Here is a 22,054-nt window from a genome sequence, read left to right on the forward strand (position 1 = left end):
TGCTCCACCCAGGCCTCCCCGTTGCGGGGAAGGAGCCTGCAGAACCCCCAGGTATCAAACGTGCGTTCCCCTCTGCTCCACTAGGGGGCACTAGAGGCCTCCCGCCGTCCATGCCGCTGTCCCAGTTTATCCCTTCAAGGCGCTGGAGCTGCTGAATGGCAGCCGGGGGGAGATTTTCCTGGTGCTCCAGGGGGATCCGTAGAGATTTCGAGCCCGTCTCCTCTCCCATCGCTGCCTCTGCCTCCAGCTCTGCTCCCCTGGGCTTTCCCTCGCTCTCATGCCCTCGCACCCTGGCCTGGAAACGAGGGCAGCCCACGGGCAGGTGTGAACACGGCTCGGAATCCAGATCGCTCTGGCTGGTGGGAGAAATCCAACCCCAGCTCAACACCTTGGGATCCGCGCAGGGCAAACGCCAGTGCCTGGGGGCCCAGAACACCCAGCGGCTCACTGGGGCCGGGGGTTTGATTTAGGAGGGGTTTGGGTGGAGGGCCCACGTCCTCAGAGGGATAAGGTGAAAACAACAAGAGTCTGGTGCCTACATCTTTGAGCATCTGGGCTGAGATCTTCTGTGGGGGAAGCTTACGTTGCAGTTTGAAAGCTTGTGGGTTTCACTGTTTTCTCTCTCTCTCTATTTCTGCATGCCCATACTGGCACTCTTAGTTGAGCCTTCTAAGGTAGATCAGTTCTTCCCCAGTTTGGGTTACTGTGTCAGTCATTTGCTGGCCCCACTCCCAGAATCACTGTTAGAACAGGACTTCGTTAGGTTTATCACATCTCTTGGGACTTCTGAGCCAAACGCGTATGCGTATCTAGTGTGAGCTCTGTGTGAGGAAAGGAGTTCTGCTCAGCGAGCTTACCTGGGCACAATAACATACCACAGCAAGCCTGCACCGTCTCCCAGGTTAGCTGGTCTGTGCGTACACAGATCAACCACAGCAGGTGACGCTGACGTGGCAAGTCAAGTTTGGATCCTATTGGAGGCCTGGAGGAGATGATCCGTTCAGTGGACTAAGGCCCAGCTTTGAACAGCTAACGGTCTCGAAGGAGTTCTCTTTTGGCCAGTCAGACATTCCAGATCAGGCTGTTCCACTTTGGAGAATTCAGCGGGGACGCGTGATCCCACCAGCCAACAGCCTTGTGCTTTGTCAGTGTTGGGTAGGTCATGAGGGCCAGGTGGACTGGGGGTGACCAGAACCGCACACAGCATTCGAGGTGGTGATATACCATGGATTTAGATAGAAGATATCATCATGCCACTATCTTATTATGAGAGGGGTAGCCGTGTTAGTCTGTATCCACAAAAACGACAAGGAGTCCAGTGGCACCTTACAGACTAACAGATTTATTTGGGCATAAGCTTTCGGGGGTAAAAGCCCCACGTCTTCAGATGCATGGAGTGAAAATTACAGTGCATATTCGTAAATGATCTGGAAAAAGGGGTAAATAGTGAAGTGGCAAAGTTTGCAGATGATACAAAACTACTTAAGATAGTTAAGTCCAAAGTTGACTGTGAAGAGTTACAAAGGGAATCTCACAACACTGCATGAGTGGGCAAGAAAATGGCAGATGAAATTCAGTGATGATAAATGTAAAGTAACGAATATTGGGAAAACATAATCCCAGCGATACATACAAAATGATGGGGTCTAAATTGGCTGAAAGATCTTGGAGCCATTGTGGATGATTCTCTGAAAACATCCACTCAATCTGCAGCGACAGTCAAAAACGTGAACAGAATGTCAGGAACCATCAGGAATGGGATAAATAATAAGATAGATGCAGGCATACGGTCAAGTTCTAGGCCGGGGCCGATACCAAGGATCATAGTCCGAGTCAGGTTACAGGGTCCGGGTCAGGAGGCGAGGTCCAAATCAAGGTGAGGTCAAAGCCAGGAGTTCAAGAACAGGGAGCAGGAATGATGGTGACAGCTACAGGAGAGGTGTGCTGTTGTCTGGACGCTTCCTGGAATGCTCCCTGGGTTTATTTATATAGGGGAGGAAGCCAATCAGGAGCCATGAGGCTGCTGCCTGTCAGACCCCTTGAGGTGGGACTTCCTCTGGTCTGTGTCCTCTGGGTTGTGGGTAGTGTAACATGAGCTGGTTATAGCTTCTCCTTGGCTGGAAGCATGGAGATGCCTGCCGCTTGGCAGCTTTGAAGGCCCAGGTTTGAGACCCCTTGGGCCTTCTAGCCAGTCCTGAAACCCTCCTCCCTGGCTGTGAAGTTTCTGGCCACCCTGTTTCTGCTCAGTCGGTGCCTTTGAGTCTCGGATGAGCCTGGATCCCATGGTGTCAGCTGCCAGGGTGTCTCCTTTGGAGCAAAGGATTCTGGGGCACATTTGGAACGGCTTCCAGTGCAGGCAGCTGAGCCGAAGGGTTGGTTTACAGACGGAAAGGGCTACTGAGCGGGGTATCCGGGTGGAAGGAAAGGAGCAGAGGAAATAGGGGGCAGGTGCCCAGCCCCCTTCTGCAGTGGGGAGACCAAAGCAGCTTGAACAGGCCATGCACAGACACCACTAACCTCCCGAACCCACGCTGGTTTCTGCCCCAGGTATGTCCATTACTTCAGCGGCCTGCTGTCCGGCACCATCAAAATGAACAACAAGCCCTTGTTCCTGCACCATGTCATCATGCACGGGATCCCCAACTTCGAGTCCAAAGGCGGTAAGTGTCCCCCCGGCTCCGGCACGGGAGGGCTGTTGGCTGCCACTCAGTGTGGCTCTACTTTCCAGGGGCACAGAACCTGCATGAGGGGTAGGGGGCACGGGGTGGGTAAACGCCACAGCGTTTCAGAAAGGGTATATGCAAGCGAGACTGGAGGCTGCGTGGGCTCCAGGGTGCCAGGGGCTGCCGTGTGTAGCTTCCTGCCGGTCACTATCAATGCCTTGTTGACAGGATGAGTTTGGGCCTCAGCCGTCTCTCCCCTCGCTAGGCAGGGTGACCGCTTTTCGAAAGGCTAAAGCGGGATGGGACGCATGCAGGAGCCCCGCCCCCTGCCCCTCCTTTCCCCCCAAAGGCTCCGCCCCCTGGCCAGGCCAGAAGCTGGAGCCGGGCCATGGTAAGCGCTGCCCAGGGAGCCCAGGCCTCTGCGGGGAGCCCCGGCATCTCCACCTGCCCCGGTGGGCGTCTGGGTTGCCCGAGAGCAGCCCCGGCCTGTGTCCTGGCCCCCTGGGGCACGCCACCCAGAGCAGGTGGAGGGAAGGGCGATCACCCTGTCGCTAGCCACTGTGCAGCTCTGTGGTGGGAGCCCTAGTGTAGACAGAGCATCTTTGCCAACGGCTCGTGGCCATTTCCAATGGATTGCAGAATGGAGCTGCAGTTGGGCTTATTGTGGGAACTCAGCGGTGGCCCTAACTCCGGGGGATTGCTGGCACCCCGACACACAGCTGTCAAGCAGGGGGGTTACCATCCTCCAGTCATCAGCCCGGAAGCTGCATGGGCTCCCCTCTGTTGTCATCAGCAGGGGCTGGCGCACCCCTGGCTGGTGCACTGAGTTCTCTCTAGTGCTAATTGTTAGGGACTCTGGACCCCAAGGGCTGTGATTGGGCCGGGGCAGCCTGCCATGTCTCACTGCTGTCTGCCAGTAGGAAGGGCGGACAACGTGTAGGGGCCTCTCTGCTCCCACCTCCACGTCTCCGGGCCGTCTGTTGTCCAGGCCTGGGGAAGGCGCTGCGAGAAGCAGGCAGGCTAGGGAAAGGTCCCCAGCGCCCTGTCCCACTCCACCTGGCTGGGCTGTTTGTTTTCCTTCCTGGTGACTAATCCCCTTGGCTAACGAATGCTCCTTCTCTCCATTTCTGATCGGTGTCTTCTAGGTTGCCGGCCCTTCCTGAAGATCTACCAGGCCATGCAGCCAGTGTACACGTCTGGGATCTAGTAAATATCAGCTCTCTCTTGGGTTCCTCTCTCTGCCTAGAGGCCCTCACTTCCAGTCCCTGTGACTGTCTCCTGCCCGAGAGATGGTCCCGGTGACCCAATGGGCCTTCTGCATCTCGGACTCCGACGAGCTCGGGTGTTGGTGTGAAACATGGCTGGGTCCTGTAAGGGAAGGGGAGAGCTTGGGGTCGAAACAAGTTGCACTTTGCGCTTATGGTTAATGTTGGCCGGGGTGGGGGGAGATTTTTCTGGGGGTCCCAAATCCACCATTGTCCCCCCGAGCCCTGCTGCAGACACGTGCCGTGTAGACTCGCCCCTGACACGCGCCTGACCTGCTCCGAAGAATCCCGGCGGCATGGGCGGATCAGCGCATCTGACCTAAAAACTGCCCTCCCCTTCCGGTGTGCTTGGAGACGCCCTTCAGTTCTCCACGTGCCCAGTCCCCAGGGACTGCCACTGGCTGGGCTCTGCCGGAGGAGTCCTACCGATCGTTTTGTGGTGCCTTTTCTTCATAGGCCTGTCCATAGCCCTCTTCACCGCCCACCCTCCCTGGTGCAGGGATGCAGCCATCAGCCAGTGCACCCGGACCTTTGAGCAGCTCAGCAGCCGTCTGGCTGGGAGGGCGGGGGACCCTTACTTCCTTAGCAGGAATGGAGCTCTTACTCTGCTGCCCAGAGAGCAGGGGCACGTGCTTTCTCCTCCGGCTGGGAGAGCTGCGCTCCAGCTTGTCCTTTGACATATCACCTCATGGGAAGTTTCCTGGCTGGCTCCAGAGCCCAGGTGACGGGCAGCCCCTGCCCCAGGGCGTGCGAGCGAGGCGCAGTCGAATGGGAGACAGACAATGCGCTCAGGGGGAAGTTCTCTCCCACGCAGCCGAGCAGCGCAAGGCCCTGAGGGCTCAATGGGGGACTTTGATGGTGCCCAGCCTGCACGCTGGCGGATCCTGCCCTAAGGGAGAGAGGGGAAGCCCAGGACAATGGTCGCAAGGACAGCTGCAGTGCTGGGACACGGGACAGTGGCTGGGAAGCAGGGATGTAGCATTGTTTGTGCTCATCGGGGATTTCAAAGCACTTTGTGCATCTCCCAACCACTTGGGCTGAGGAATGGGGCTGGGAGTGTCACGAACGGGCTCTCTCATGGCATCTCCCTCCCCGTATTTCGGGGCTTCCCCCTCCCAGGAAAGCAGATCTGGGCAGGAGTGGGTGGGGGGAAGCTCAAGCACAGAACGGCACCCACCAGCTACCTCCAGCCACTCAACGACACATCGAGGCTGGGGCAAAGGTTGGGGTCAGCTCCCAGACAGGCTTCCCCAGACCCCCCTTCCAACTCTCCCCGCATTGAGCTGTCTTGCCTGGCACCCACCCAGTCCTCATGTGTGCAGTGGGGAGCAGACAGTTTGGCTTCCATGTGCTAATTTGAAGCTAGAGCCCTGGGCGGTGGGTGGGGTGGGGTGTATGTGCCCTGGTGGACACACTGGGTATGTCTACACTGCACTCCAACCCCGGGCTCTGACTCAGGTTTGAACCCAAGCCCCCCTTCCGTCCACACGCAGATCCGTCTGACTCAGGTTGGCAAGCACCGAGGACCTGGGTCTTAGGACCCTGCAAGGGGGGTGCGTCACGGTGTGAGTCCTGCTGCGACTTGGGTCCAGTCGCTGTCATTTTGCAGTGTGGACACAGCTCAAGCTGCAGACCCGAGTCAGAAGGCCTGTGTAGTGCGGTATGGATGCGTTAGCCCGGCTGAGAGACCCGGGGCCAGCAGTTGTAAATCCAGGTTTACAAGGCAGTGTGGACACTCACGTGCAGTCATTGGAACCACCGAGTCCACAGTTCCGGGTCCCCTAGGCGCGGGTTTGCAAAGCAGTGTAGACAAGGCCTCTGTGAACACCATCACAGGCAAGGGTGCGTGGAAAAACGCTTGTCTCTTTTCTTTTTCTTCCCTTGTCCCCTTGGCCTGTCTGACTACACCCCTCTTCTCCCTAATATGTGACCTGCCCATACGGGACACGCCTGTTTCTAACCAGGCCTGATGCCATCTCTTCAATGAAATTTACTACAGGCCCACTCGTACCTTTCAGCTTTTAATAGCCTGTCTATGGGAAGCTGTTAATAAAACCCCAAGTTTATCTCACCCGTGAAAGCTGAGCCCCAAGGCCAGCGAGTGACAAAACCACTTGGATTAACCCTCCTGGACTATTACATCCACTGGGCTGGGGGCGGGGAGGGCAAGTGAGGAAGTTGCTGGAGGTGGAAGTGACAGGCCCAGAGCCCCATAGACAATTAGGGGCAGAGTTGTGGGGTGCTATGTACCCTGGGTCGGATCCTGCTCGAACCTCTAGACTAAGGTGTCCCAGTCGGGCACTGCTCCTGTATAAATGTTGATCGTTGGATCAGGGCCCACTGGGAGAGACGGGGATGCGGTTTTGCTGCTTCTCTTTGGTTTTCCTGGGATGCTGTCGAATAGCTTAGACCCCAGCAGCGACCAACTGTATATTATAATCAGCTGTCAAATGTGCTCCAGACTCTAAAGAGCGGCTTTAAAAAGGGCTGCAAAATGGCAAATCCAATAGGTCGTGTTTTTCGTAGGACCTATACAAAAACAACGGCTGTCACTGACATGATACTTGTGAGCTCCCCCTGCTGGCTGGGCTGACACGGTCAGCAAGGCTGGTGCGCCGATGGGGCACGTGAACAACCACAGCCGGGCTGATTTTACGCCCCGTTCCCAGCTCAGAACTGCAGGGATTCCCCTGGGAATGTGGGAGCTGAGTGACTAGCTCAGAGAAATTCCTGCTGGCCGGAGCCGGCTGCGCTAGGAGCTGCTACTCTCAGCCCCCATTGTGAGCGTCCCGGTGAACAAGGCCCCGCCTCACTGGCCCCCCAGGCAAGTCCTCCCCCAGGCTCCGAACCGGCATTGGGGTTGCCATGGCTTTTTCTCCATCGTCCCCTTTTGTTTTGGAAATTTCTCTGCCCCTCCTGGGTCTGTGGGGGCATCTCTGGGTTAAAAGCCCGGCAGCTGGGCTGCACCTGACGGGGGGTGGGGGTGGGGGTAGCAGGGAGCACACTGCGGGGTGCCACGGGGGGCCTGGGGTCTGTTCCTGTCTCTGCCGTTAACCTGCAGCGTAACCTTGGGCAAATCATTTCCCCGCCTGCCTATTTCGCCCCTGAGCTCTTCGGGGCAGGGACTGGCCCTGTCTATCGTACAGCACCTAGCGCAATAGGGCTCTGATCCCAGGTGGTGCCTCCAGGCACCGTTGAACTGTATACAAAGACCGTGATGATTTTCCTGGCCTGGGGGGCAGCTGGAAACAGCAGAGACTGCATGATGGAGCTTTTTCTCATGGCATTTCCAGCCAGACCTCGGGCAAGCTGGGGAAAGCACCCGCCTCGCTAGGATTTCTCTCCTCGCCCACCCCTGGAGCTGCTTGAGATTGCCTGCCCCTTGGCTGATGGAGTCCTTGGGCTCTTGCATCCAGGCTGAGTTATTTCCCTCTCTCCGCAGCAACGTGCAAGGAGACAGCCAGACCAGCATCTGCATCACCATCGAGCCCGGACTGCTCCTGAAGGGAGATATCCTGGTAAGAGACTGAGAGCAGCCTGCCCTGAACCTCCCATCCAGCGAGGAGCTGGGCCCACTGGGGCTGCCGGGGGAGAAGAAACAGTCCCTGGGGGAAGGTGGAGGATAGTCCATAAGGGTAGGGAGACCCCAGCTCCAACACTGTGCAACACCGAGCCCTAGGGGGAGCTGCCAGCGCCTACCCCGCTGTTCTGCAGGTGATGGGGAAGGGTTCCCAGCTTTGCATCTTGGTGCAATGGGGTGAACTGGTGCCTTGCAATGGCCACGTGCTCACGTGGCATCAAAGCCATCTCCACGCTGCATGGCCCTTGGAAGTCACTGCAGGATCCGTCCGCTCTGCCCTGTTGCAGTCCAGCCGGTTACCCAGATAGGAGGGTGCGCGACAGCTGGGAAGAGAGGAGAGAAACCACTCCCGCTAGGCTAGCTAGATAAGGAGAGGCGGCGAGACCGAGACCCGGCTTTGCCCGAGGCTCGCTGGGGTGTTTCCTGGTTGGGTTATGGAGAGGCTGACACCTCTTCCCTTCTCCTGGACAGCTGAAATGCTACCACAAGAAGTCCCGCAGCCCGACCCGAGACGTCATTTTCCGGGTGCAGTTCCACACCTGCGCCATCCATGACCTCGGCGTTGTCTTCGGGAAGGAGGACCTGGATGAAGCCTTTAAAGGTGATTGCATCGTTCTTGCCAGGCGGGGAGAGGGATGTGGGACCCAGCCTGGACGGGGGAATCTTGTGCCGCTCATGGTTTGGGGAGTTTATTGATGAGTTACTGTGACGAAGTGGGACTGTTCTTAATGTTTCCTCTGAATAATGTGGGTGTGCCTCAGTTTCCCCTATGCAGTTCTTAAGTATCTAGGGGGTGGGATAAGGGTGTATGATCTTTGCAGAGCTCTAGAGGGCAGGTATGTGCAGGGGTCTGGACACAGAGAATAGCCAACACCCTGTTTCCTGGCAACTGATGGCCTGGCCCTTCCCCCCTGCAAGGTGAGAGCTAAAGGGTTGGAGAACAAAGGGATCCGGTGACCGCCTGGCCCGGGAAAGAGACAAAGGCCAGAGGAGGGGGGGCTGGAGGGAGTTTCAGTTTGGGGCTGGCTGGAACATGGAGTGAAGTGCAGACGTGGTTGTCTGGCTCACTGCCCCCCAAAATGGACCCAGCTGAGGGGTCCTGTTCTCTGCACCTGCAAGCTCTGTTTTAGACCATATTCCTGTCGTCTAATAAACCTTCTGTGTTCCTGGCTGGCTGAGAGTCACGTCTGACTGCGGAGTTGGGGGGCAGGACCCTCTGGCTTCCCCAGGACCCCGCCTGAGCGGACTGGCTGTGGGAAGCGCACGGAGGGGCAGAGGAGGCTGAATGCTCCGAGGTCAGACCCAGGAAGGTGGAAGCCGTGTGAGCTGTGTGTTCTGAAGACAGGCTGCTCACAGAAAGGAGACTTCCCCAGAGTCCTGCCTGGCTTCGCAGGGAGCATTTCCACAGCATCGCTCGGGGACTCCGTGACAGTTACTTTGCCTGCTTGGTTTTCACATTTCTGCTCCATTGCGGTTCTGATACAGCTCCTATGACTAGGGTGTCTGGGAACATAGATATATCAGCTCCACACTGGGGGACTTTGGTGATTTTCAGAGGACTTGGAATATCAGAATCCCAATGTGCTCCCCAAACTGTCTCTGCTTCTCTCTCTGTAGCATATCTAGCTGTTACCCAGGTTCAATCCGCCCGGGGGACCTGGGGCGACGCCTTTCTCCACATTAAAAGTGCAATGGGATCTGTAATGACCTCTTTGGTTTTGCATCTTATCTAAGATGGTTGCACAGCACTTCCCAAAACCATGGTAGCGCATTGATCCAGTGCCAGCCCACTGGAAAGGGCATCACCAGCGCCACGTCCTCCAAATCTGGGTTGTCTTTGGCCTCTCTAGTCCCACCCCTCCTTATTTGTGAGATCCGATTAGCTCATTCATGGGCTGCCTGCCTGCCTAGGCTCTTACGTGCCCCTTCTACCACCACGTCTCAGCACTGGAAGTTGGGAATGTCCCACCGATCGGCGTACCCTGGAGCAATGCACATGGAGGTTCACGCCTGCTCCTGTCTAGGGCAGCTGTAAGGAATCTCTGCCAAGCTCAGCTCATTGGGAAGTTGCTCTCAACATCTCGTCCAGCTACCAGTGGGTACCAGCCTGAGACGGGGGCTTTCCGCTTGATGCAAACCTGCCCGCTAGACCCGACTGGGAGTTTTCATACCTGCATCCTACCCTCCACGTCCGTGTGACCACACTGATCTGAACGTGGTCAATAAACACACAATGCCTGGAGAGTAGATGGTGTTTTTCTTGCCAACAGCAGCACTGTATATCCTAAGTGGTCCCCATTGATAATTCATTGGGTCAGTCAGTCTCTTCATCCATCCATAGGCTGCTGTTGGGTGAAGGTCCCTTCAGCTCTGCCCCTGGTCATTCCTCTGAATCATCTCCTCTCAGTTCTGCTCGGGGTTCCTGCCACTCGTCCATCTACAGCTGGTTGGTCTACAGCCAAGAAAAATCAAAATTTCCTGACCACAAAATTTGCAGTTTTCTACAGCCACCCATCCATTCTGAGCCACCCGTCCACCATTATCAGCCGCTTTTAGCCCTACTGGAGGACTCGTGCACAAAGCTGGTTGGAAATCTTTTATCGAAACAAATTTTTTGATTAAAAATAACTTTTTGGTGAAAGGGAAATTTTAGGGGAAAAAATTCCATTTTCGATGAAAACGAAAACTAAAAAAAAAGAAAAAGAATTCAGCGAGAAATTGAAATAAAATCAATTTTTTCCCTTTGTTGAAATTTTACGGAAGACAAAGAATCATTTCCTGACCGGCTCTCTGCCTGAACCTCTGCTGCTTCCCTCCACCCTCATCTCCAGGTCCCTGCCCTACCGCAGGGTAAAGGTCTCTTCTGCATTGCTCCTGTCCAGCCAGCCCTACCGTCCGCTCTCCTCCTCTGCAGATCACTGACCTGGGGGTGATCTCTCTCTGTAGCAGCTGCTCTGTCTCTCCGCCCACATCACTGCAGGGGAGAGACCTGGCATTGCTCCGTCCCTATCAACTGCTTTCATCCCCGGTGCAGGCTCCTCAGGCCGGGTGGGTTTGCCTGCAATCTACACGTGTGGCCAGGGATGTCACCCTGCTCGCCAAGTCGTCTTCCCCGAGCTGCACCATGGGGTTGAACTCGCTGGGGGTGGTTGCCCCCCTGGCATCTCTGATGGGTTCTTCAGCAGACTGATCCCACTGCCGGAGTCATGCCTAGGTCACTCAAACCTCTGTTCACTTGCCGGCTGGTCCGGTAACACCTGCTGTTACTCGGTCGTCCGCACCGTCAGAGCGCCGCAGTACAAAGGCGTCCCCTAGCTCCAGCAGCTCGCCCTTGGACACAGGTCCGCTGGATTCAGCGAGTAATTTACAACCATGCCCCAGAGAGGCGGGGATGTGAAACATGACGCTCCGGAAATACCCGAGGTGATGCACTTCACGCGGGGGCTGTGCCAGCAACTGTTGCCCTAAGCCCTGGAACAATATTAGTCACTCCAGCATGGACACTGTGACGTTCTTACAGCGTGGAAGGGCGGGAGGGGAAGGGTGTCAGACTCTAGACCATGATGAAGTACTTTTGATGGAGTGTGATGCTGAGGATGTATTTCTTAATGTAATGACCCTTTGGCCCTGGAGCAGGCTCCCCAGCTCAGGTTCCCCTGCGTAGATCTCTCACCTTCGCCTGTTTTAAGTCTCAAGAGTTGATTGAATTGGAGAGTGAAGGGAGGAAGCCACATACTGCAGCTGGTGGCCAAGGATCACTCGTTATTTCCATCGGAGGCGTGTCTCGAGCCTCCCCCAGTGGGAAGGACTCCCCATTACAGCAGCGACTGACAGTGGGGTGGAGAATGTTGCTCAGATGTTCTGATGTTGAGCACGGTGTGAAAGGCAGATGGGGCACCCCCTTGTTGAGTGGCGGGGGACACCTTTCTTGGGGGTGTGTTGGCGGCTTACGGGGTCCTCCATCTCTATGGAGTCAATGACTGGAGGGGGCTGCCATCCAAAGGCCGGTCTCTGTGAAATGGTGTCATGGGCCTTAGTCCATTTCCTAGCTGGGATTCAGCCGTGTCTCTAAATCGGCACTGATTGGCCCTTTGTGGTTGTCCCCAGCAGGGAGGCTAAGAACAGAATGGCCATGGAGGTAGAACGCACCCTGGCAATTGTGGTTCAGTGGTGGTTGAATGCACACCGGTAGGGGGCTGTGCTCCTGGCAGGACTGTGTCATCCCTGCTTTATAGGCACAAGACCCTGGGCGGCAGGGGATGGACCACTTGATGATTCCCTGTTCTGTTCATTCCCTCTGGGGCACCGGGCATTGGCCGCTGTCGGAAGACAGGATACTGGGCTAGACGGCCGTTCTTATGTTTTTATGTTTGATGAATGGGGGTCTCTGTCTCCACAGTTGGGAGTCTGACATTTTACCCAGGCTAAGCTCTCATGGTGGAAACAGCACAGGGTTGCCCATGGCCCTGCCCGTTGGTGAGCGACTTCTGGACTCCCCTTGCCAAGGGCCGCTGGGGCTGTGGCGGGATCAGCGCTAAGGCTCTAGTTGGGTGCAGGAGATTCTCGTGATAAAGACCAAGGTCCCTGTTATTGCCCGACTGTCCTGAACGCAGGTGCTTGTGTGTCGGTTTCCTTGGCGCTGGCTTTGGGGGGGTGACTTGGCTGCTGCTCCCGAGGGTTGGACACACACTGAGTTTCCTGTGTTCTGTTTCCATCCTAGACGACCGGTTTCCGGAGTATGGGAAGGTGGAGTTTGTGTTCTCGTACGGCCCGGAGAAGATCCAGGGTACGGCCGGTGGCCCTTCTGCATGGGGCATTGCAGCCCAAAGCTACTAATCCCTGAGCCCCTTCCTCCCCCTTCCCACTTCTTCCAGTGCCTGCCACCTCTGCTCCCGTCCCCTTCAGCCCCTGCTCTTCTCCTTGCATCATACTCCCTGCCCCTGTGCCAGCACCCCACTGGCACTGGGCAGCTCCTTGCTGTGGTGGGTGAGTGTGGGCGAAGGGGCCCTGCTGCCAGGCGCTGAGCATGCCCCCTGTGTGGGGGCCAGTCTTGTACTGCTCAGTAATACAGTCTCGCTTGGAATGAGGCATCCCCATGGTGACCTGTCCGGGCAGGGGAGCAGCTCCCATCCCCTCCTCCACCTTCACGGAGGCCAGAGCCCATCTCTGGGCAGGACACACAGGGAGCTGCTGGTCCCGGACCCTTTCCAGGAAGGGCTTGTAGGCCCCCTCCTTGGGGCCGGTAGGGGAACGGGGTCCCAGCCTCGCTCCTGGGTTCCAGCCCAGAGCCCTGTACTGCACAGCTGGGCTGGACCTTTTCTCCCTATTGCAATTTTCCCTGGGAAACTTCCTACCTTGCCTCTTTATGACCCCTCTGGGTTTCCCAGTCTCTTCCCTGGCTAATCAGGGTCTCTCCCAGGACCCCTGCCTGAGAGCTTTCCTCCCTCTCTCCCTGCTCTTAGCCTCCTTTCCTGCTCTGGCTCCCCTCTGCTGAGTCAGGGCCCTGCAGTCTCTTACCTCCAGCTCTTTCTCCACTGGACCCTCTTGGTGCTTAAACCTGGCTCCTTTTACACAGGAATCATCTTGTTCATAGGTTCTTAGAGTCCAAGGCCAACGGACCATTGGGGCCATTTCATCTGACCCCTCCTCCCCCCTGGCCATAGAGGTGCCCAAAAACAATTCCTAGAGAAGGTCTTCTGGGAAAAAAAATCCAATTGGGATTGAAAAATTGTCAGTGATGGAGAACTGACCACAACCCTGGTAAATTGTTCCTTCCAAGGGCGAATTACTCCAACAGTTACGCCTCATTTCCAGTCTGAATTTGTCTAGCTTTGACTTCCAGCCACTGGATCGTGTTAGACCTTCGTCCGCTAGACTGAGGAGCCCCTTATCAAATGTTTGTTCCCTGGGTAGGTGCTTAAAGACTGTGATCAAGTCACCCCTTAACCGTCTCTTTGTTAAGCTACATAGACTGAGGTCTTTGAGTCTGTCATTATAAGGCAGGTTTTCTAATCCTTTAGTGGTACTCGTGTGGTTCTTCTTTGACCCCCCTCCAATTTATCAACATCCTCCTGGAACTGTGGGCATCAGAACTGGACCCGGGATTCCAGCAGCGGTCGCACTAGTGCCCAATCCAGAGATGAAATAACTCGAGATCCCCCTGTTGATGCAGCCCAGAATCGCATTAGCTCTTTTGGCCCCAGCGTCACGTTGGGAGCTCATGTTGAGTTGATTACCCACCACGACCCCCAAATCTTGTTCAGAGTCACTTCTTCCCGCGCAAGAGTCCCCCATCCTGTGAGTATGGTCTGCACTCTTTGTTCCTAGATGAATATGTTTACATTTAGCTGTATTAAAACACATAGTGTTTGCTTGAGCCCAGTTTACTAAGTGATCCAGGTCGCTCTGAATCAGTGACCGGTCCTCTTCCTTATTTACCCCTCTCCCAACTTTTGTGTCTTCTGCAAACTTTATCAGTGATGATTTCAGGTCATTGATAAAGATGGTAAATAGCATAGGGCCAAGAACCAATCCCTGCAGACCTGACTAGAAACATGCCTGTTAAAATGATGATTCCCTATTTACAGTTACATTTTGAGACCTATCAGTTAGCCAGTTTTTAATCCATGTAATGTGTCCCAAGTTAATTTTATATTGTTCCAGTATTTTAATCAAAATGTTGCTCAGTACCAAATCAAATGCCTTACAGAAGTCTCTATATATTATGATATATACCTTTATCAACCAAATTTGTTATCTCATCAAATAAAGTTATCAAGTTAGTTTTCCATAAACCTATGTTGATTTGCATTGATTACATTACCCTTCTTTAGCTCATTGTTAATTGAGTCCCATAGGAGCGGCTCCATTATCTTGCCAGGGATTGATGTCAGGCTGACAGGCTTATAATTACCTGGTCATCCCATTTACCCTTTTTAAAAATTGGCACATTTGCTTTCTTCCAGTCTTCTGGAACTTCCCTAGTGTTCCAAGACTTACTGAAAGTCAACATGATGGTCCAGTGAACTCCTCAGCCAGCTCTTTTAAAACTCTTGGATGCAAGTTATCTGGACCTCTGATTTGAAAATTCCAACTTTATTAGTTCCTGTTCAGCATCCTCCAGAGATACTAATGGGAATGGAAAGAGTGTTATCATCACCATATGAAAGTGGGGCTCATCCTGTAATCAGGGTTGGTTTAGCCACAGGCACTCCACCCCAAGAGAAAGCCACTCTGTTACAGTACCCCTCACTCTGTGCATCTGTATACATGCCCTTCTGTCACTGTCCATCCCCTTACATGTCCTTGTGTCTGTCTTGTTTGCGCCTTTCTGTCCATCCTCATACACGCCCCTCTGACTGCCCCCATAAATAGCCCCTCTGTCTGCCCCCATACATGTCCCTCTGTCTGTCTGTCTGTTTGGTCAGGAAGAGCTTCCTGACAGTTAGATCTACTAGTTCACAGGATGCCCTGAGCAGGGAAGTGCTGGGAGTCCAGTGTCAGGCAGGATAACCCCTGGTGAATGACTGATTGGAACAGCCTGGCTTTGGCAGAGAGACAGAGTAGGTCCTGTGATGAGTCTTTCCCATCTCCAGAGGCTATGATTCCTTTCCTCTTCCTTTTGTCCTGCCTTTTCCCACTCTCTCCTTTCACTTCCTGTCTCTTTCTAATAACCCAGCTTCTCCCATCTCTCCGCACGCCCCCAGTCCTGCCCGGTCTGTTCCAGTCTCTCCCCTTGAAGTTCCAACACACCACACTCGTGTGTCGCTTTGGCCTCCTTTACTGACTCAACTCCGCTTGCCCCCAGGGATGGAACATCTGGAGAACGGCCCCAGCGTCTCCGTGGATTACAACACCTCGGACCCCCTCATCCGATGGGACTCCTATGACAACTTCAATGTCCGCCGAGAGGACAGCCTGGAGGGTACGTGGGCTGGTCCCCATGAGGCCCACAAACCTCCGGACACAGGTCATTGTTATAACGTATTATTATATTGCCGTGGCCCCTGTGAGAGCCCCTGATGTGCCAGGCACCGTGCAGACAAGTCATAAAGAAGCCAGTCGCTTCCCCAGAGAGCTCCCGATCTTGGGGGTCAGACAGGTGGATGAGACAGACAAATGGCGGGCTGGGTGGAGGAGGTGGCGATAGGGCCCTCTGGTCTTCCAGCTACGTCTGTGTGTTCGGAAATAAGTGCGGGGAGCTATTTAGATTTATAAACAAGAGACGCCTGTCTTGAGACTGCGGCCGCTTCTGAGAGCAGATTAAAAATACAGTAGCTCAATATTATTGATGGGAGTGATGGAGCCAGGCCCATGGCGTATGCCGGTTATGCGGCAAGGCTAGGACCAAGCTATTCCCCATGTTGGCATGCTCAAGACCCAGCAGCCATCTGGGCCATCAGCCCTTGCAGCTCACAAGCTGGGGGCGGGGGGCGCTCTTGCAGGATTGTTTGGGGGGGCACATTCCAGAGGCAAAGGGACCCTCCTTGAACCCCCTACCTCCTTTATACAGAGGAAGTCTAGCATCAGCATCCCCTGCATGTGACCTGCGGAGAGAGGGGGTCTTGCAGGGAAGTTCAAAGCTGAAGTTAACAGGCAAAGGGGGTTATAGGAATCTGAGTGTGTTATTTATGGAGCCCTCATCACTGTTGTTTAAGTTCTAACCCCCGCCTCATTGCCCGCAGGGCTCGGTCCATCCAGCTCAGGGGGCGGGCGCCTTGGCAGGGTAGCGCTGTGGGGAAGCTGGCACTGCAGCTGCCCATGCTGGAGCTGCTCGGTGGGATGGGAGAGGCCTCCTGTCTCTAGGGCTGTGGATCCAGCCCCTCGCTACCAGTCTGGAGTTTGGAGAGGGCATCCTGGCCTTGCCAAGCCTGAGTGAATCCTGAGTGCTGGGTAGATTTTGCCTTTCCTGGGAGAGGGGGCAGGGATCTCAGGCCAGAAGGGCTCAAAGTGCCCTGTGCTTGAGGCAGATACGGCTCAAGAGAGCCAGGGAGCAGGGCAGAGGGCAACACAACCCTTCTCGCTCGCCCCTTCCCTACCTGCCGTTCCTCGACAGCCCTGCTGGTACTGGCGGCTGGGACAGGTTGGGGCCCGTCACTTGCTCTGGGTTCCAGGCCGCCGAGAGGTGAGGCTTGCAGGGCGTGGGCAGGCAGGGAGACAGGCAGGCAGCGAGTGGTGCTGCATGGCGGAGAACCATCATCCCATCTCCCTCCCGTACCCAGGCCTGTCACCTCCTCAGGGTCTCGGCAGCCGCTTCCGTGGCCTGCAGGCAGCGAGGGTGACGGGCGGCCCTGGCCCGAGAGAGCTGGGATCGTTGTGGGTCTGAGTCAGGAGGCTCAGACAAGCTGCCCAGAGTGCCGGGGTTCGTGCAGACCGCCCCGTTCTGCAGAGCTGGGCTGGGGATCTCACTGGAATAGCTTCGCTGGCTCCTGGCCAGAGCCCAGACACGCCAAGGCCCAGAGAAACGAGACGCAGGGCCAGAGGGATTGACTCCAGCGGAGGGTGATTATCATAAACGGGAGCCCTGCTGGCGGGTGCAGGACTATCATAGAATCATAGAATGTTAGGAGACCTCAGGGAGGTCATCTCCAAGACGCAGAAGAAGACTCGGTCCCTGCCCCAGGATCTTGTGATCCAAACGAACGCACCATTAATATATGTGGGGAGGGGATGGCGGGGACCTGGGCCTGGGTGGCGGGCTGTTACTGCTTCAATGCTTTGTCTTCCCGACATGCACGCGGACCGCGGCTCGTGCTTGTTCTAGATCCCAGCAAGGCGGGCGATGGCATTTGGGATCTCGTCCCAGAGAGGGCACTGTCGCTGGTGCTTCAGAGAAAGCTGGCCTCCCCTCGCCCCGTCACGGGGAGGCAGAGCCGACGCCTGGCACTCAGCCGAGGCTGTGCAGCCCGAGGGTTATTACCCAGCCGTGAAAGCATTTGACCTCCCATCCCAGCATAGCGCAGCTGCCAGCCGCTGGAGGGGGCGACTGGGTTTTGGGATTGGCAAGAGGGAGCCACTCAGCTGAACAGCAAGAAGGGGCTTAGGATGAATGTCCACGCCGTACCGGGGGTTAGTTTCTGAAGGGGGTGGGGACTGTTGAGTGTGGAGAGCCACTCAGCTGCACTGCTTAGAGCTGGGGAGATCTCAGCGTGGCCCAGGGACTAGGTGCAGCAAGGGCAGAGGGGGCAGGACGGCGTCCTCTCTGGCCGTGGGAATGACACCACAGTCCCTGCCAAGGCAATGGAGTGTGAAGTCACAAGCAGTATGCACCAGGGAGGAGAGGGACTGTGGTGGGAGCCCAGATGCTGCACTGAGGGTCAGTGAGTCGTTGGCGGTGGAAAGTGAGAGAGTAGAAAGGGCTACAGTGACTGAGCCCAGTCACTAGCCCACGGCGATCCAGCCAGCCATGGAGCATGCAGAGCGCGGAAAACCTGGAAGAGAAAAGCCAGGGGGCACGTGCCTGGGAAAGTTGTTATTTATTATTAACCTTATGTCCTTCCCTGGTGCCTCCCATCCAGGGGGTCTCAGCATGCTTTATGCCTCACAGCTACCATGTAGCACCAGCGGGGTATTTAGTGCTTGTATGACCACACACTCACACTCTAGATCTAAAGCACTTGACAAAGGAAGGTCGGTCTCATTAATCCCATTTTACAGATGGGAAAACTGAGGCACAAAGAGGGGAGAGCGGCTTGTCCAAGGACTCCCCGCTCCTTCCCACCGGCGATCCAGGAGTCAAACCCAGATTTTACAGGATGGCTAGCCTGGGGTTAGCCTTGAGTCTCATTTTCTGTTGTTCGCGCTATCACAGATTTGGGCAAATCGCATGACTAATCTGTGCCTCAGTTTCCCCATCTGTGGAAAGGGGGTAATTTTATCTACCTACCTGACCTGTGGGGGACGGGCTAAGGCTTTGGACTTGGCAGATCAGCAGCACTGTAGATAGGCAGAGTATTCCCTCTTTGCTTTTTGCTCCTGCCCCTTCGCCTCTTGGTCATCCTTGACCATCGGTGTTGGGTTGCAGGGAGCAGATGGTGTTTTTATTTTGAAGGTGTATGGGGCACATGTCCCTGGCTCCCTGGACGTTTGCCTGACTGTCAGATGCCCAGTCCTTGCTGCCGCCACCAGGGTGACGTGAGTGTTTACAAACTGCCCAGCTTGATGTATGAGCAAGCAGAGCCTGCATTGCTCCTATGGGCGCCCCAGGGGTCTGTCCAGTTCTGGACATCTTGGCTTCTTCTGTGTCCTGCGGGCTGCGAGCGCTGCCCTCGGGAGTCCTGAGTAAAATCTCCCCCTCCCCATGGTTTGGTTCACAGTGTGGGCATGGAAAGCTGGCAAGGGGCAGCCTCCGAATTCCTGGCAGGGAGGAGGAAACCAGGACTCGTGACACACGGGCTCGGGCATGTGCCTGGCATATCGGGTACCCAGGGTGACCTCATTAGCTCTGTAGAGAAGGGTCCCGACCGCCCTTCCCTAAGGAAAACAGTGATGCTGACATCTTAAAGGGCCGGAGACCTTCCCCTGGCAAGATTCCAGTCCAAGCCAATGGCAGGTTTTGCCTGAACAAGGATTGAGCAAAACCTCAAGATCTGGCCTGTTCACAGAATCTAAGATCAACAAGTCATCCTGGGCCAAAAATTGCATCCCCGGCCCGTCAGCCTGCAACAAACTCGGTCATGAGCTATATTTAAGTGCTGGCTGGCTCAGCCTTGCTTCATTCGAGCCTCCCATTCGCCTGGGGCGTGGAGAGCTGCTGCTGAGCCAGTGAACGTCAAGGAGATGATGGTTCCCCTAACTCTGCGTGGGGAAGTGGTGGCTACACGAGGAGAGGGCTGGAGTGAGAGCAAGGCCTGACAACCGGGCAGCTGCTTTGGCATGTGCATTGACCAGAATCTAACCCAAGAACAGTAGGAAAAAAGCAGAGCTCCAGGGGAAATTGCCCACGGCAACGAAGAAATGTTTTATGCCCTGTAGGCTTCGCTTTCTGTCTCGCATGTGTAACTCCTTTCCATTCCCTTGTAAGGTCAACGACGGTTCCCGTTCCTGGAGGCCCGCGCTCGAAACTTTTCATCCCCCTTGCGGGAAATGTTAACAATAACGGAGGGCTCGTGAAATCCTTGGAGGGACCCAGCTAAGCCTCGCAATTTATGACTTCTTTCTGGTAGAGCCACGCCTGCCTGACCAGGCTGTCAGGAGGGGCAGGTACCGAGGACGTGTATTTATCATTCCTGGCTCAGATCCTCATGGAAAATCCTTGGACGAGTCGAGCCAGGGATCGCCCCAAGAAGGACTGGTTAGTTATTTATCTTCACTTGTGTTTGGCATCCACCGGTGTTCTCCTTTTCACCGCTCTCTGCCAGCCACAGCCGCTGAGAGCCAGGCACTGCAGCATTTGGCATTATGGGCACAAGGAGGGCTACCCTGTCTTGTGTCTCTGGCTCCTCTTCTCTTCCTACTTGGACAAATCAAATGATCTGGGCCTCCATCATCCCCAATTGTCTGTGTTCTTGGCGTCTCTGGGATGTTCTAGTCAGGATTGGCATCTAGGGACAGGCTTGGGGAAAGTGGCAGCTCCCTGCCCCTTTCCTGTTTTCACAGCGCCCGGCGGGCAAATGATTCCTCTCTTCTTAGGAGCCTCAGCCTTGAGGTGAGACCACGGCATCAGGTTTCTCCAGACTCCTTTCTTCACGGCATGCTCCTGCCACATCAGAGTAGCAAGATGGGCCACCTCAGCACCGGTAGGCTTGTTGGGAAAAATATTAGTTGCGGGTATCGGGCCTGATTCTGCATCCATTGGCAACCCCCCGCTGAGTTCGATCGGGCAGGATCCAGCCCCAGCCTGTCCGTGTGGCGAGGAAGTAGGCACAGAGAAGACAGTCAAAGAGCCATCGATTCCAAGCAGCAGGGACCTCCAGCTCAGCTAGTCTGATGTGCAGCACGTCACGGGGCACTAACCCCGCCCAGGCCCCTCTGCCTCGAACCCCCAAACCTGGATGAGATAAAGAACCGTGGCCCGCAGGAAACGAAGCTGTCGTACGCCCCTGGCAGAAAACAGGAGGGACACCGAGGAGCCACCAGTGCCGGAGACCCCCCCCAAGGCAGGGGATAGATGAGCTGAGATGTACCTCGTCATGCAGCAGCATAGTGGGGCTGGGTGTCCAAGCTGCAGGGGTCTGGCACGTCAGCTGGAGCCTCAGGGAAGGACCTCAGTGAACCACACTACAGGACCTGAGCTGCCGTGACTTTGGGTCTGGATCGGTGCACGTGGCCCATCTCTGATCTGAACTGAGCCGGCAGACTCCTAGCCCCAGTCCCTCCCTGCACCTTTCTGGGGTGGGCAGGCCTCCGCCTGCTCCCCTCTATTCTGGTGGAGCAGCTCCACTGAGTGTAGTGTGGGGGCGCCTCCCAATCTGAATGAAGCCCATCGTGCAATCTGCTGCCAGCATCGTCCTCTCCACCTGGTGCTTTCCGTGCTGCAGGTGCGGGGAACACTTCCACTCTCACCTTGGCAGCTCCAGCTCCCCCGCGGAGCTAAGGTCTCGGATCGGCGGCCGGCAGTGGAAGGTCGTTTAGCAGAATGCTCTGGGCAGGACCTGAAGCGGAGGGAGCTGGACGCTCAGTGCAGCTGGAGGGATAAAATAACGGTGGTGATGGATGTACAACATGGACCCTGCCGGGTTGCGAGGTGGAGACGGAAGGACTCAACCAATCGGCAACGAGGAGGGAGAATTTTGGCTTTGGTTGTTGAATTCCACCTCATTGGCCTTTAGGAAGCACCCAGCCCTAACTAATTACTACTCTCTCTATGCCTGGGAGGTAAGGGCTCTCACACCCAGTGTGCAGAAGTGGGGAAACTGAGGCATGGGGCAGTGCAATGACTATGCAATGTGCCATTGCTGGGAATAGACCCCAGGAGTCCCAAATCTTCTCTCACCACTAGACCAATATCTTCCCTCAGGAAGAAAAAAAACCCAACAGCGGCTCAGAGAGCGTTTGGGACCAGCTGCTTCCTGTTTCGATTGATTGCTGTTGATATTGCAGCAAAGGATTTCAGTTGGGTTTAGTTTTTTAGTTAGTTAGTTTAAACAGCATTTATGGGGCAGGAAATGCCTGCCTGATGGCTACCTCGGATGGGCAGCGGATGTGGAAGAAACATCTTGTCTTCTTGGACTGAGTCACAAACACGTATTGCCACTATTTAGAGGGGACCAGAAAAGGATTTTATTGAAAGTGTTTAAAATCCCAAGGCCTCCACAGAATATCAGTGTGGTTCTAACATTGTCAAACTTCAAAGAGATGGAGGAGAAAGATCCCAGCTACTTGTGTCCATCACAGCTCTCAGGGCATTTTTGGCAATAACTGGATGTTACCCTCAATGCCCTGGCCACATCATAACACTGAACAGGTCATTGCATTTTGCCTTCCGAACTTTCCCCTGCTAGTTTAATTGGGTACATTTCTATCATTCACTTCCTGATCTCAGCTGTTGCATAGCATTACTGTTCCATTTGGACCTGAGCCAGCGGCACATCAATCAATGCAAAGAC

General features: G+C 55.4%; 1 protein-coding gene across 3 annotated transcripts in view; it reads left to right on the top strand.

The window, feature by feature from the left end:
* The window catches only part of TNS1 (tensin 1), a 273,763-nt gene that overhangs the window by 165,275 nt on the left and 86,434 nt on the right, over positions 1-22,054 (top strand). For 2 of the 3 annotated variants that reach the window (XM_074967029.1, XM_074967031.1), the window contains 6 exons: positions 2,548-2,660; positions 3,809-3,869; positions 7,371-7,446; positions 7,980-8,109; positions 12,229-12,294; positions 15,316-15,477. In XM_074967029.1, the coding sequence (XP_074823130.1) occupies positions 2,548-2,660; positions 3,809-3,869; positions 7,371-7,446; positions 7,980-8,109; positions 12,229-12,294; positions 15,316-15,477 (608 nt within the window). The remainder of the gene's footprint in view (positions 1-2,547; positions 2,661-3,808; positions 3,870-7,370; positions 7,447-7,979; positions 8,110-12,228; positions 12,295-15,315; positions 15,478-22,054) is intronic. The other variant, XM_074967030.1, reaches the window with a different exon arrangement.

This window comes from Natator depressus, chromosome 11, assembly GCF_965152275.1.
Source record: "Natator depressus isolate rNatDep1 chromosome 11, rNatDep2.hap1, whole genome shotgun sequence".
NCBI classification, from domain to species: domain Eukaryota; kingdom Metazoa; phylum Chordata; order Testudines; family Cheloniidae; genus Natator; species Natator depressus.